Below are 14,914 nucleotides of genomic sequence, written 5' to 3' on the forward strand. Positions count from 1 at the left end.
TAGACACGAGTTGAGCAAACTCCAGGAGAGAGTGAAGGACAGGGAGGCCTGGTGTGCTGCAGTCCGTGGGGTTGCAGAGTCTGACACAACTGAGTAACTGAACAACAGAAAGAAACAGCTGACTAATACAATCTGCCTCTAGTCACGTGCTTTTTCCATCCCATCTCCCTGTCTCCCTCCTCCCAAGGCAAACAATATTCTGAATCCCACTCATCATTCCCTTGGTTTTCTTTTTACATAATTTGCTAGATCTATTCCTGCCCTAAGTATATAACATTACTAATTTGTGACAAAACACATTTTATCCGATCTTTTGAAAATTACTTTCTTCATTTAATGTTCTATTACTAAAATTCATCCACACTGTGGCATACTGTAGTTCATCTGTTTTGATCCCGCCATTGATTTTTCAATTTGTGCACATACCAGTTTATACATTCATTTTTCTTCAGATACAAACACTAAAAGATTGTTCCCAAGTTTTGTTACTGCCCACAGTGCTACTATGAATATCCTCTTCCATGACTTTTGCTGTCAATGAGAAAGGGTATACAGGAGCAGCAAAACTGCTGGATAATGGGCTACATTTATGTTCAATTTTAGGAAATAATATCAAACTGTTTGCCAAAGTGATTCCACCAATTTAACCTTACTAGCAACAATAAGAAAGCCTATATATTCACATCTTCTCCTATATTTAATGTTTTAATACTTTTTAATTTGTTGCCAATTGAATGAATATAAAATAATCTCAGTGTAGCCTTGAAAACTATTTCTCTGACTACTCATGAAGCTGAACATCTCTTCATAGGCCTTGGGTATTTTCAGTGAAATGCTGCACATGTTTTTTGCAGATTTTTCTTTTGGGCTGTTTTGCTTTTTTAAACTGATTATAAGAGCTCTGATATATTCTGTATTCTAATCTCTTGTTGCCTGTATATTTCACATAGTCCTTTAACACACTCAAATTTATCAATCTTTTATTTTTAAGTCAAAACTTTTTGTGTCTTTTAATAAATCATTCCTTGCTGCAGTGCTGAAAGATATTTACCTATATTTTACTAAAAACTTTAAAGTTTTGCTTTTGCCCTTTAGGAACTAAATTCATTTAGAGTTAATTATTTGTAATTGATGTGATGCCACGATGAAATTCTTTTCTACCCATAAGGACAAGCACTTTTTCCCCAGCCCTATATATTGAACAAAACCATACAAAATTGTCTTTGTTTTACAAATGTAGTCTTTACAGGACCTGAAGCATGGCTCCAAAAATAATCCAAAGCCCACCAATCCTCTTATCACTCCCCAAACCTTCCCTGTTTATCTTAAGAGGCTTGTAAGTATTAAACAATGGAATTCTCTGGTGGTGTGAGTGGTAAAGAATCTCCAATGCAGGAGACACAGGTTCAATCCTTGGGTCGGGAAGATCCCCCAGAGGAGGAAATGGAAAGTCACTCCAGTATTCTTGCCAGGAAAACCCTATGGACAGAGGAGCCTAGCGAGCTACATACAGTCAGTCCATGGCATTGCAAAGAGACACGACTGAGCACACACACATACATGGAACAGTTCTCCCCCTCTTTTTCCGACCAATGGGGCATGCATCCTCTGCCACGTGTTGAAGTTTATAGTTTACTCACTTCATCCCTGCTCCAGGTTCTCCGCCTTGTAATTGTTAAGTGATCAGGAGGCTCTGCTGGTTGAGGTCTTGGGTCACTAGACCGACAGTTGTTTCCTTCTGGTGTTTTAGAATGAACTAATGGAGGGATCTTTCGGAAGTTGAGGCTTTCATCAAAAACTCGATCAACTAACTAACAGGACAAAAGCAAATCCTCATGAGCACAGAGTAATTTAGAAAAACACAGATACTGGCATTACAGTTTTTATAGTTAGAAGTTATTCCATTCTCAGGTAGTAACAGAAATATGATATCTTCAATAAACCAATTACTCTTTCTTTTTATAAGCACTTCAAAGGTGTCTGTTTTATAAAGTAGATGTTCATCTACATTGATTTTATTTTCAAAATCCAAAATATATATAATAACTATGTTAAATTTGATTCTCCCATGGATAAAGTTTCCCCCAATGGAAAACATAGATGGTAAATAGAAAAAGCTGAGCCATGTAGATGGACAAGGAGTTCATTTTACTCACATTGCCTTACCAGTGTAAAATAATGTTTCTTTTTCTTTTAGTTTCCTATCTTGTTTTTTCCTTTTTTTCTCCCCAAATCCAGGTGCCAAATTTCTTCACAGATACATAAATTACAAATTATAATTAAGTTTACAAAAGAAAAAAAATTTTTTTAATTCACAAAGTATTTTGATCTTAGATAAACTTTTAGCAGTAATGCTACAGAAATGACATATTCCAGTACAAGTGATATACTGCCATCTACAGTGCAAATTATGCACATATAGTACAAAGTAACTCAGGTTTACTGAAGAAGGAATAAACTCTAGTATAGGAATAAGAAATGAAGCCAAAAGGAAAAAATGGAATTCTACTTAATGAAATGTTTGAAAAATTTTACTGAGTCTGAGTGAATATACAATCACGTTAGGTATAATTTAGTTAGACAGCTGAGAAAATAATATCTTCATCATTCAGAATGTACCAGGAAGAATTGTGTATGTCTTGCCACCAAGAAGATCCTTTTGTTTTTTGCCAATAAGGATTTTTTATACACATTTACAATTGATTAGTGTGGTAACAAAACTACACAGACTGATGAAACATTATTTACCAAATTAGAGAACACATAAAGGGGAAAAAAACAACAAAATTATGACCATTAAAGAATAAGATTATAAATGCGACAAAAAGCAACTGAAGAAAATTTTAGTAGAAGAGTTTACCAGAATTAAATGTGTCAAAAAGGCTAACCATTTTTGGCTACTATTGAGAACATTACTTTATAAAATTAAGGAAGTGAAATGAATCATCAATATTAGGGGTTGGCACACTTTTGCTGTAACAGGCCAAATGATAAATATTTTAGGCTGTGCAGTCTTACAGTCTCTGTTCAACTACTCAATTCTGACACTGTAACATAAAACAGTCAGAGGATAATTAAATAAATCTGTGTGGCTTTGTCCCAATAAAACTGCAACTCATTCTTTCAGAATGTCTGTCTTTTTTTTGTGTCTCTGCACCAAGCCAGAATACCATTATTTTTATATTATATTTTAAAGGTAACTTCTGGAGCCATCTGTGTTCATGGTGTCCCCTGGAAGGGGAGAGCAGGAGACTGGTTTGGCAGGACAATAGTCTGTATATGCTACTTTACATTGCACAGTTCACAAGAATGTTTTAAAACTGAATACATACATTTGAATGAGTGTGTACATGTATGTATATTTCAATTTTTGAAGAATCTTTGTGCATATGTATATATGTATGTATGTATATATTCATCAACAGACTTATTTAAAGTAGTGAAAACTATAGACTTTTTCTTGCTACTAGAGATAATGTCTCGTTAAGAACCTATGTAAGAGTTACGGAAACTTTATACAATGATTTATTATTTATACAATTATTTACCAAATTTGGATGTGCTTTTTAGGTACCATTTATTTTCATATTTTACAAAGTGTTTATTTTAAATAATTTTACAGTTTCATGCTAATAGTAGACCAAATGTTAGCCTTTACTAGTTTTGTTTTAAGAACATAAAAGAAATTTGTTAAAGCAAAGTTGGAAAATGCAGAGCTTCATGCAAATAGGGAGGATGGATGTAACCAAAAAAAAACTAAGCAAAAAGCTAAAAGCAAAAGAAATAAAGAAAAGAAAGAACCTTATGCATCTCTCCATGAAGATCTCCTACCTCTTCTCTAGTGTCTATGGCAGAGCCGGGGGTGGTGGCAGCAGTGCTTACTGTGGTACTAGGGGCAGTGCCTGAGGAGGTCACTGAATCTATCTCTCCTGCTACATCGTTGATTTCCCGAGCAATGAGAGCGAGATCTTGGCTGATCCTGGTGATAATTTTAGAAAAGAAGTTTAATTCTTTCACATAACAGGTCTACAATCATTTCGATAGAATCAGTTTTATAAGTTGTATATTTAAAGATTTGTCCTCAAAACCTCAGATTTTCTACGCATACCATTAACTATTTTGATATTGGAAAAATTAAAACGTTAATTCCAATATGAATCAAACTAAACCACACATAATTTACAAGTTGTCACTTTCAAACAGATGTGTTAAATGCCTGAAGTAGTGATATGTATCTTTTAAAAACACTGTTAATGGTAATTACTAGCATTAATATATTACAGCAGTTCTTAAACTTGGGCACGGTTAACAATTCAAAGGCCTGTGAACTTGAATGAGAAAAGCAGTTACAGCTTTATTTTCACTAACCTTCTAAATGAAACTTAGCATTTCTTTCAATTACAAAGATAAGCAACAAACAACAGTGGTATTAGCAGTACTGGTGATTTTTGGCAGCAAAACTAATCACATTATAGTTTCTATGAGTATATAAAATCATTTAGTCATCACTACTTCAAAACTACTTCATTATACCCTCAGCAATAACATTACATTTACCGTGTTAACGAAGAATCATATACTACTATATCATTTTAAAAATATTTTAAAAACTGTATTTCAATATAATTGTTTCTAATGTTTATACATTTCTGAGAGGAGCTCCCTTAGCTTCTCCAGATGGCCCAAGGGGTGTATGGTACCAAAGAAGTGAGGAGCTCTGACACAGCATAACATTTTATGCTATCTACCATACTTTATAGTACATCACATGTCACTTGAGGGTCACAAGGTAGAACTTATCTAACTGATTGATTATGAAGAAAGAGACATTTTCAGAGAAAATTACTGGCTTGCTCATGACCACACAACTTAAAAGTAGCTGAGACAGGGCCAGATTCCATGTTTTGAGCTCATGTCCCTAAAGTCATTTATTTGTATTTTCAGCCACATGGACTGAAGAACTAAGTAACTGTTATCAGTGATAACTGAACATTTGCTAAGTTATGCAGCCACTGCACAGGATCTCAATTTGGTTACTTTCACAGTAATCAAAAGCTTTGGAATGACAGAATATTTGTAAAGTACGTGTACAGGCTTTACAACTCTAAAACCCAAGGCACAAAGTAACAACTTTTTAACTTATGCAAAATGTGAGCTTGAAAGGCTTTCACGGAATGGAGTAATTGCATAGAAACTTAACCACAGATTTAAAAAGAGACGGTAACTTGAAGCTTATGGCCCAACAGAAGCAATCTACGGTCAATTTCTTTTTATTTACCAGTAAACACTTAATGATCTGGTCACTGTGCTAGGTCCTAAGGGCTGCAATGGTGAAGAAGCAGAAACTATCACAACATTGTTAATAGGCTATTTCAGTTCAGTCGCTCAGTCATGTCCGACTCTTTGCGATCCAATGAACGACGGCACACCAGGCTTCCCTGTCCATCACCAACTCCCAGAGTTTACTCAAACTCATGTCCATCGGGTCGGTGATGCCATCCAACCATCTCATCCTCTGTCATCCCCTTCTCTTCCTGCCTTCAATCTTTCCCAGCATCAGAGTCTTTCCCAATGAGTCAGTTCTTTGTATCAGGTGGCCAAAGTATTGGAGTTTCAGCTTCAGCATCAGTCCCTCCAATGAATATTCAGAACTGATTTCCTTTAGGATTAACTGCTTGGATTTCCTTTCAGTCCAAGGGATTCTCAAGAGTCTTCTCCAACACCACAGCTCAAAAGCATAAATTCTTCGGTGCTCAGCTTTCTTTATAGTTCAACTCTCACATCCATACATGACTACTGGAAATATCATAGCTTTGACTAGATGAACTTTGTTGGCAAAGTCATGTCTTTGCTTTTTAATATGCTGTCTAGCTTGGTAATAGCTTTCCTTCCAAGGAGCAAATCTTTTAATTTCATGGCTGCAGGTCACCATCTGCAGTGATTTTGGAGCCCAAGAAAATAAAGTTTCTCACTGCTTCCATTGTTTCCTCATCTATTTTTCCATGAAGTGATGGGACTGGATGCTATGATCATCATTTTCTGAATGTTGAGTTTTAAGCCAACATTTCACTCTCCTCTTTCACTTTCATCAAGAGTCTCTTTACTTCCTCTTCACTTTCTGCCATAAGGGTGGTGTCATCTACATATCTGAGGTTATTGATATTTCTCCCGGCAATCTTGATTCCAGCTTGTGCTTCTTCCAGGCCGGCATTTCACATGATGTACTCTGCATAGAAGTTCAATAAGCAGGGTAACAATACACAGCCTCCTTTCCCAATTTGGAACCAGTCCGTTGTTCCATGTCCAGTTCTAACTGTTGTCTCCTGACCTGCATATAGGTTTCTCAAGAGGCAGGTCAGGTGGTCTGCTATTTCCATCTCTTTCAGAATTTTCCACAGTTTGTTGTGATCCACACAGTCAAAGGCTTTGCCATAGTCAATAAAGCAGAACTAGAGGTTTTTCTAGAACTCTCTTGCTTTTTCTATGATCCAACGGATGTTGGAAATTTGGTCTCTGGTTCCTCTGCCTTTTCTAAACCCAGTTTGAATGTCTGGAAGGTCATGATTAACATACTGTTGAAGCCTGGCTTGGAGAATTTTGAGCATTACTTTTCTAGCGTGTGAGATGAGTGCAATTGTATGGTAGTCTGAACATTCTTTGGCATTGCCTTTCTTTGGAATTGGAATGAAAACGGACCTTTTCCAGTCCTGTGGCCACTGCTGAGTTTTCCAAATTTGCTGGCATACTGAGTGCAGCACTTTCACAGCATCATCTTTCAGGATTTGAAACAGCTCAACTGGAATTCCATCACCTCCACTAGCTTTGTTTGTAGTGATGCTTTCTAAGGCCCACTTGACTTCATATTCCAAGATGTCTGGCTCTAGGTGAGTGATCACACCATCGTGATTATTTTGGTCGTGAAGATCTTTTTTGTACAGTTCTTCTGTGTATTCTTGCCACCTCTTCTTAATATCTTCTGCTTCTGTTAGGTCCATATCATCTCTGTCCTTTACTGTGCCCATCTTTGCATGAAATATTCCCTTGGTATCTCTCATTTTCTTGAAGAGATCTCTAGTCTTTCCCATTCTATCGTTTTCCTCTATTTCTTTGCACTGATCACTGAGGAAGGCTTTTTTAAATCTCTCCTTGCTATTCTTTGGAACTCTTCATTCAAATGGGTATATCTTTCCTTTTCTCCTTTGCCTCTCGCTTCTCTTCTTTTCTCAGCTATTTGTAAGGCCTCCTCAGACAACCATTCTGCCTTTTTGGATTTCTTTTTCTTGGGAATGGTCTTGATCACTGGCTCCTGCACAATGTCACAAACCTCCGTCCATGGTTCTTCAGTCATTCTATCAGATCTATTCCCTTGAATCTATTTGTCACTTCCACTGTATAATCATAAGGAATTTGATTTAGGTCATACCTGAATGGTCTAGTGGTTTTCCCTACTTTCTTAAATTTAAGTCTGAACTTGGCAATAAGGAGTTCATGATCTGAGCCATAGTCAGCTCCTGGTCTTGTTTCTGCTGATTGTATAGAGCTTCCCCAACTTTGGCTGCAAAGAATATAATCAATCTGATTTTGATACAGACCATCTGGTGATGTCCATGCATACAGTCTTCTCTTGAGTTGTTGGAAGAAGGTGTTTGTTATGACCAGTGCGTTCTCTTGGCAAAACTCTGTTAGCCTTTGACCTGCTTTGTTTTGTACTCCAATGCCATTTGCCTGTTACTGCAGGTATCTCTTGACTTCCTACTTTTGTAATGTTTCATTTCATTGTTTTATATATTATAAGGGCTTCCCTGGTTGCTCAGGGGTAAAGAATCCACCTGCAATGCTGGAGACATGCATTCATTCAATCCCTGGGTAGGGAAGATTCCCTGGAGGAGGGCCTGGCAACTCAGTCCAGTATTCTTGGAAAATCCCATGGACAGAGGAGCCTGGAGGGCTACAGACCATAGGGTATATGGACAGGCTTTAGTTTTGTCTGCAAAGAGTCAGACATGACTGAAAAAACTAAGTGTGCATATATTATAAGGAAACCCATATCACTTAATTCTGGCCACTAAATTAAATTGGCTCTTACAAAAAATATAAAAAAACTTGTAATAAAATGTATTAAAATTACAATTTGGTTTTTTGCCATTAACATTACCATGCATTTGTAATTTTAATCACAAATATTGAGCCCTGAAAAATATAAACCACCATTGTATTTTAAAGTATTAAAAAATATACTTTTAGGTATTCTTATTTGAATTTCACTAATAAAAATACTATATGTAAAAGATTCAGTAATAAAGCTTCTTTTCCTCTTGACTGGAAGTGTCAGATGACTACTTTGGGGTCAATCAAATCAGGGAATAAGACTCATTAGGTTGGTGTTCTATGACACAGTTATTTAATAATCATTTCAATATTAAAAATAGACTACTTATATATCAGCATTATTATTCTTAGGAAGAAAGAACGTTTTAAAACAATGAAATGAAAATCTGAATGAAAATTTGGTTCAGTTCTTAGGTTTCCTATCAGTATAGGGTAAGCCTTAATAAAATATTTTACAAATTGTAAGAATATAACTTTGATTCTGAAACTCCAATTATATCTGGAGCCTCATAAATTTAAATTATCAAATATACAGAAAACTCAATGGTCACAATTAAGTTATAAATACAATCATGTTTGAGTATATATACACACCACTGTTTTCTCTGCACTCCACTTAAATATAAGTAACATCTGATAGCTTACTATATGTCAAGCACTAGGTTATGCACATGCCTTGGTTTGTCAACTCTCTCAAGCTGACACTATTGTTATGTCCATTTTATGCATAAAACTAGAGCACAGTAACTTACTTAACTTGTCTGGGCTCTTACAGACCACATGGCAGAGTTGGGTTTGAACTGAGAAGGTCTGATCCCAGAATCCATGATTTTGATTATTCGGCTATACTGAATCCTTATAATTAGGTTATCCCTCAGAGTTCAATAATATTCTCAGTTCACTCACCACTTCCTGGCAATGTCTATGACCACAACTTCAACTATTTTCGTCTGACTTCCAAAACGATGATTCTAGCTCTCATAAGCTTTCTATGCTGCAGAGCTATACTCTTTCATATGTCTGTTTCAAAAGTACCTGCATACCTGAAGTCAGTATGCCCAAAACAGAGCTTATCTTCCTTTTTGTCTTTTGTTTCTGAGGACATCCATTTCTAAGTCACCTTTATGGGTCACTGATGCTAAAAACTTCATTCTGCTCATAGGAGTTCTTAACAATATTCATTTGAACAACCAAGGAATTACTCAAGCAATTGTCAAACGCTGTCAAATGTTACACTTCCATATCTCCATTTAAACCGTCACTAACACTATCTTAACTTAGGCCTTCAATGTCTTGCACATTAACTTCTAGAACAGATCACTAGTTTATCTCTAGGTTCTCTTCTCTCTCAAACAATTCTACAAATTGCCCTTAAGAGTAACCTTCTTTTAATATAGATCTTATCATCCTTTTCAAAAATCTTAAACATAAATCTTATATATAAAATGATAGGTATGCTTCTTAGCTGGCATTTAACGTCTCCTATTATTTAGCTGGCTTAGGATTATCTTCAATTTGGTCATCCATTAACTATATACCTTTGTATCTTAGACTCAGACAAACTTCACCCACTCCATTTTTTCCCATGCTATTTCTTTTCTCTTTTCAACCTCCAGTAAATTCCTGTTGCAGACACCCTTTTAAAAATAATTAATTAATTAATTTATTTGGCTGTGTCAGGCAAGCAGGTTCTTCTAGTTGTAGTGTGTGTGATCTAGTTCCCTGACCAAGGATCAAACCCAGGCCTCCTGCATTGGAAGCATGGAGTCCTAGCCACTGGACTACCAGGGAAGTTCAAACTTCACCCTTTCTACAACCTCTTCTACCACTCTGCCTGATATCAGCTCATGCAACACCTTTACTTCTTTCCTCTGACTCTGAACTCTCTGAGGACACTCATGTCCAAGTCACCTTTACACTTCACTCACACTAAATACTACGTTCTACTCATACAAGTTGCTTAGGAATTCTTTGTTGAGTGGATGGGAATTACATTTGGATGGGGATTATACAATACATAAAAAAAAAACTTATGTAAACATAAACTTGATCCAAAACAAAACTGCAGAGGTGTAAAGGTGCTGGTTTAGTGATATAGCTCTAAAATCTGAGCAAAAGAGTAAGACAAAGCATAAAACATTTTGTAATCAATTAAAATCACTATTATGCTTTTCAAGTTTAAGTGAAAGTGGTATCAAATTTACAGAAATAAAACATGTACTTCTCACATTCTATTTAGTTTAATTATTTGAAAATAAATTTCTGCATGTTAAGAAAATGTCAGTATTCTATAGGAACATTAAACATCAACTTTCTTTCCTTCTATACTTCCTATCCTCCCCTCTTACTTTTTTAAATATCTTAATAAATAAAAATAAAACTACTTTATCTTCCTGTGAGATGTATGGGTGGAAAATACACCTTGAAAAATTAAATCCCAACAGCAAGTTTTATTAACGTAATGCTACTAACAAACTGGAGGAAAAAGGCATGAATCATTAGGTGTTAAATAGGCTAGCCTTAGAGTACTACTATAGATAATAAAACACATACAGACAAGGGTAATAAAATACACATACTAACAAAATAAAACCAAGTGAAAATATAACAGTTCTTAGTCACTTTCCCCTTGTATCATAATTTTTTTCTGTTTAGGGACAGGGAAGTGAGTTTGGGCTAGAAGGTGTTCAGTGTTCTAGTTTAGGGTAGAGAGCTTAAGAGGCAAAGCCTCCTAAGAAAAAGCAGAACACTCTAGTTCCCTTGGGTACCCCTTGTGTTCATGTGGTAAGACTTCTCTATGGGGAGGGAAAAAAATGAGACAAGAGCAAGGCCTGTTGTTGCCAGCTGTGCCCACAAGAAAAAAAATGTAGTATCAAGATTCTTTCATTGTAGGAGTTTTGTGGGGCCATAATAATGCATGGAATGGCTTTCCAGGTGATGCTAGTGGTAAAGAATCTGCCCACCAATGCAGGACACATAAGAGATGCAGGTTTGATACTTAGGTTGGGAAGGTCCCCTGGAGGAAGGGATGGCAACGCCCTCCAGTATTCTTGCCTGGAGAACCCCATGGACAGAGGAGCCTGGTGGGCTATAGTCCATGGGGTTGCACAGAGTTGGACACGACTGAAGCGACTTAGCACAGCATACAATGATGCGTGGGTCCCAAAGCACACGTATGCCCATACTCTAATCACATGCATGCCCATACAATGCTTCAACAATTATTGTCACTTACATGGCCAAAAAGTAATGTTTAAGCAACACAATGAGATTAGAAGGGCATGTTCTGCAAGAACTAAAAGCAACCACTAGTGAATAGTCATTGAAGAAAAAAAAAACATTAAACTAATGATCCAGGAAAAAAAGAAACAATTCACAGAAGTCCATAAAGAAAAAAAAGATAAACATCATAAAATCATCATAAAAATTTTTAAAGGAATTTATGAATTATTATATATAATTTCTTTAATAAATGTTGTCAAGTATAAGAAAATTAGGACCTTAAGCTAAAGGCAGAAATAATTTTAGCATGTACACAGTGAAAATGTTTAGGTAACATGTGGCATACTGCAGTAAATTTAACACCTTACAAACTTACCAAAAAACCTTTAACTACTATAGCATATATTTGAATAGAGCCTCTATTTAATAGTCAACTGCAATGTTAGGGGTTAAAAATCACATCTGCAGTATGAATTTTACTTTTAATTATGTAATCTTAAGTTTATTATAAACATGTTTAATATTCAAAATAATATTCTCATTTAATTATTAAAGGATTGTACTAACTCAATCTAATGAACTCATAAAAGTACAAGTAATAATCTGCCTCTCTAATTCTCCCCAGAGAACATTAACAACATCTCTAATAAGTACACCTCTTTGGAAGGTAAAAAAATAAAAAATGTATCTGTACAATTCTCAATTATTTGGAGCTGATACTGACTACCTTTCAAAATTATATTAATTCATCAGAGTCTCTACTGGAAATAAGAAAGGGGGGTTTACCAAAATAAATTCTTTAATATGTAAGTAGCACTTGCATTAAAAGTGTAATATGTAAGTAGCACTTGCATTAAAGAAAAAGAGGATAATGAGTAATACTATCAACAAAACTAAAGTTCTTAGTTCTCTGTGGATTTCATTTCTTGGTACAAGCAAAGTAAAAGGTAAATTTATTATCAAGTTGAAACAGTAACAAATAATTTCAACTCTTAGAGATAATGGATTAAAACCAACCTGGCTATTTCTTCTCGATGGGCAGTCCAATCTCGGATGTAGTCTTCCTGTTCTTTTATCCGGTGTTTGAATGAAGAACTAGTAGGCACTGCTGACCCAGAGCTCTGCAATCGAGTCGTTTTCAGGGCTGGAGAAGTACGTAGACGGGTATGTTTAGGGGAATTACGGTTTGATCCAAATTCATCTTCTGAGGTGGAAGCATAATCAGTAGGAAAGCGCCTCCATCTTGAATTTACTAAATTAGTTTAATTATTGAAAAAAGAATTATTATGTTATCTTTTAAAAGAGAGAAAATAAAAATCATGATTTCAAAAACACCATGAGACCACACACAGCACAATTTTCAAGAACTGACATACACATAGTTTACAAAACCATTAAGTCTACTACTCCTTAAAGATAGAAACATCATACTTTGGTGAATTAAAAACAATGAAGAATTAAGAACAATAGAAAGATCACATTTTCTGTAGCATGGTGAGTAAACAAACATTCAGATGAAAAATTGACTAATGACAAACAACTAAGCAAGCTCTATTCATAAATGTGTAACTCAGGTACTATTTAATTGCAAATATTTCTCATTTAAGTGACGTTATGGATTTTTTTTTTAATGACAGCAACAACAACAAAGAAAAATAAAATAAGGGAAAAGATTTCCTCATGCCACATGGACTTTTCAACATGGAGATGGTAAAAACCCTCTTTTCCCAACAAACAAATATGCATAATTCCTGCTGTGGAAATTATGCCTTTATGGCAGAAAAAAAAACATTACCTCTGTCATTCAACATCCTGTTATGCTATGATTGGAAAAAATCTTTTTACACGGTAAAAACACAACAAAGCATCTTCAGTACAACTCTGCTGCTTTGACATTGAAAGCATACAGGTGAAAATAGACAATGGCAATAAAATCTACAAGGAGTGAAAACCTACAAAGGTATTCTCACAACCATTAACATTTATGGCACAGGAGATACTGACAATAGTCACATTAAAGAAAGTGGTAATCACTTTCTTATTTAAGGTTAGTAAAGATTTAAAAAATGGTTTTGCAGACACATTTGAAAATTAGAAGACAAATTAATGCAGACAGATCACTACTACTGTTAATATAATAATTAAACATGCAAATAAAGTGTGAAGCATAAAGAGGTAAATATAGGGAAAAAATGGCTAATCTATGGAAAACTTCACAAGGGCAGGAATTATGCCTGCTTAATCCACTAACATGTTCCAAAGAATTTAGCGTTGTCTGGCTAACAAATGTTTAATAAATATGTTTGAATAAATGAATTAATTCCTAGATACTGACCATTTCCTTTCCTCAAAATAGAAAAACCTAGTAAAAAAGCATGAGACATTTTTGGTGGCTAAACCTTAGCTTCTGTTGTAAGTTCCAACTGCTGTTAATGTTAAGAGCTTTCTTTGTCTTTCTCTTTAATAAAACAGAAGCTGACTCTAGGCTGTGTACATTGGTGAAGTCTAGAATTCCTTTATCCTACTCCACTTGAATTTTATGCCCTTCCTGTCTTTTCTTTCATAGACTTCATTTCTGCTTAAGGCTCTGTAAGGCTGAGTTGGCACTCAAATAAGACTGATAAACATTGTTCCAGAACTGCTTGCAGAGAAATCTGTCATCAAGACTATATCATAAATCAGTGCCTACCCATTTGTCTGGATTTAAACTCTTATTTGAGAGAATGAAAATAGGCCAAAACTTCATGGCTTTCTGTAAAAGTGTACATAAACACATACATGGAACTCCAGGTAATTAATCAGATTTTTTTGAAGGGGTTATTAAAAATAATTTCTGATTTTAACATTAGAAGATAATTTATTAACACAAATAGTACTTTTACCATGGTGGAAATTTACCAATTTCTAGACATTTGAACTGACCCTGAGACTTGAAAACAGCTTTAGGAAAAGTTAAGAAACAAGAGTAAATAAGTTTGCTGTTGTTTTTTTTTTTTTTAAAAGAAACACAGCAAGGCAATTAGATATATAGCAAACAAATCTGTACCTTTATTAAAAGGTATTTCATTAAATACTAAATGTTTTTTATTTTGCTACCCTAGAATATGATTCATAAAAGGAAATCCATAAATAAAAAAGATATTTTGTTAGATTAAAATTCCTGATTTTTGACTTGAAAACTACATAACCATACCTATAACTGAAAATTAGAGAGAAGACAAAAACCAGTAACAAAGAGTTTCAATAAACTGCAGAAGGTATGAAAACAGGTATTACAGAACTCAGGTTGTTAATATGGAGGTAATTTAAAGAGAATGGCATCAATAACTGATAGATTTCTTGAGTGGCACAGCACAGGAAAGCAGAATGAGAAAGTGAGAAACAAGGGCTAAATGTCAGGTGACACAAGTTATCAGGTGACAATATATAAGCTGAGCTCCGTTAGAATTTAAATTGTGCAATCGAAGTCTCCAGGTCAGAAAATCATTATCTTTTGGAGAAAAGAATAAATGAAAAACTTCTTTTTCAAATGAAATTCATAAACTTTCCACCTATTTTTTATAAGTCTATCCAGAATCCAGCA

General features: G+C 35.0%; 1 protein-coding gene across 13 annotated transcripts in view; it reads right to left on the minus strand.

The window, feature by feature from the left end:
- CEP170 (centrosomal protein 170) overlaps window positions 1–14,914 on the minus strand; it is a 137,078-nt gene that overhangs the window by 11,079 nt on the left and 111,085 nt on the right. For 7 of the 13 annotated variants that reach the window (XM_088845495.1, XM_055419714.2, XM_055419712.2 and 4 more), the window contains 3 exons: window positions 12,349–12,583; window positions 3,802–3,979; window positions 1,641–1,811 (listed from right to left, as the gene is read on the minus strand). In XM_088845495.1, the coding sequence (XP_088701621.1) occupies window positions 1,641–1,811; window positions 3,802–3,979; window positions 12,349–12,583 (584 nt within the window). The remainder of the gene's footprint in view (window positions 1–1,640; window positions 1,812–3,801; window positions 3,980–12,348; window positions 12,584–14,914) is intronic. The other 6 variants (XM_055419715.2, XM_055419713.2, XM_055419707.2 and 3 more) reach the window with 3 other exon arrangements.

Source organism: Moschus berezovskii, chromosome 17 (assembly GCF_049115385.1).
Source record: "Moschus berezovskii isolate FMDL1 chromosome 17, NW_MosBer_1.0, whole genome shotgun sequence".
Classification (NCBI taxonomy): domain Eukaryota; kingdom Metazoa; phylum Chordata; class Mammalia; order Artiodactyla; family Moschidae; genus Moschus; species Moschus berezovskii.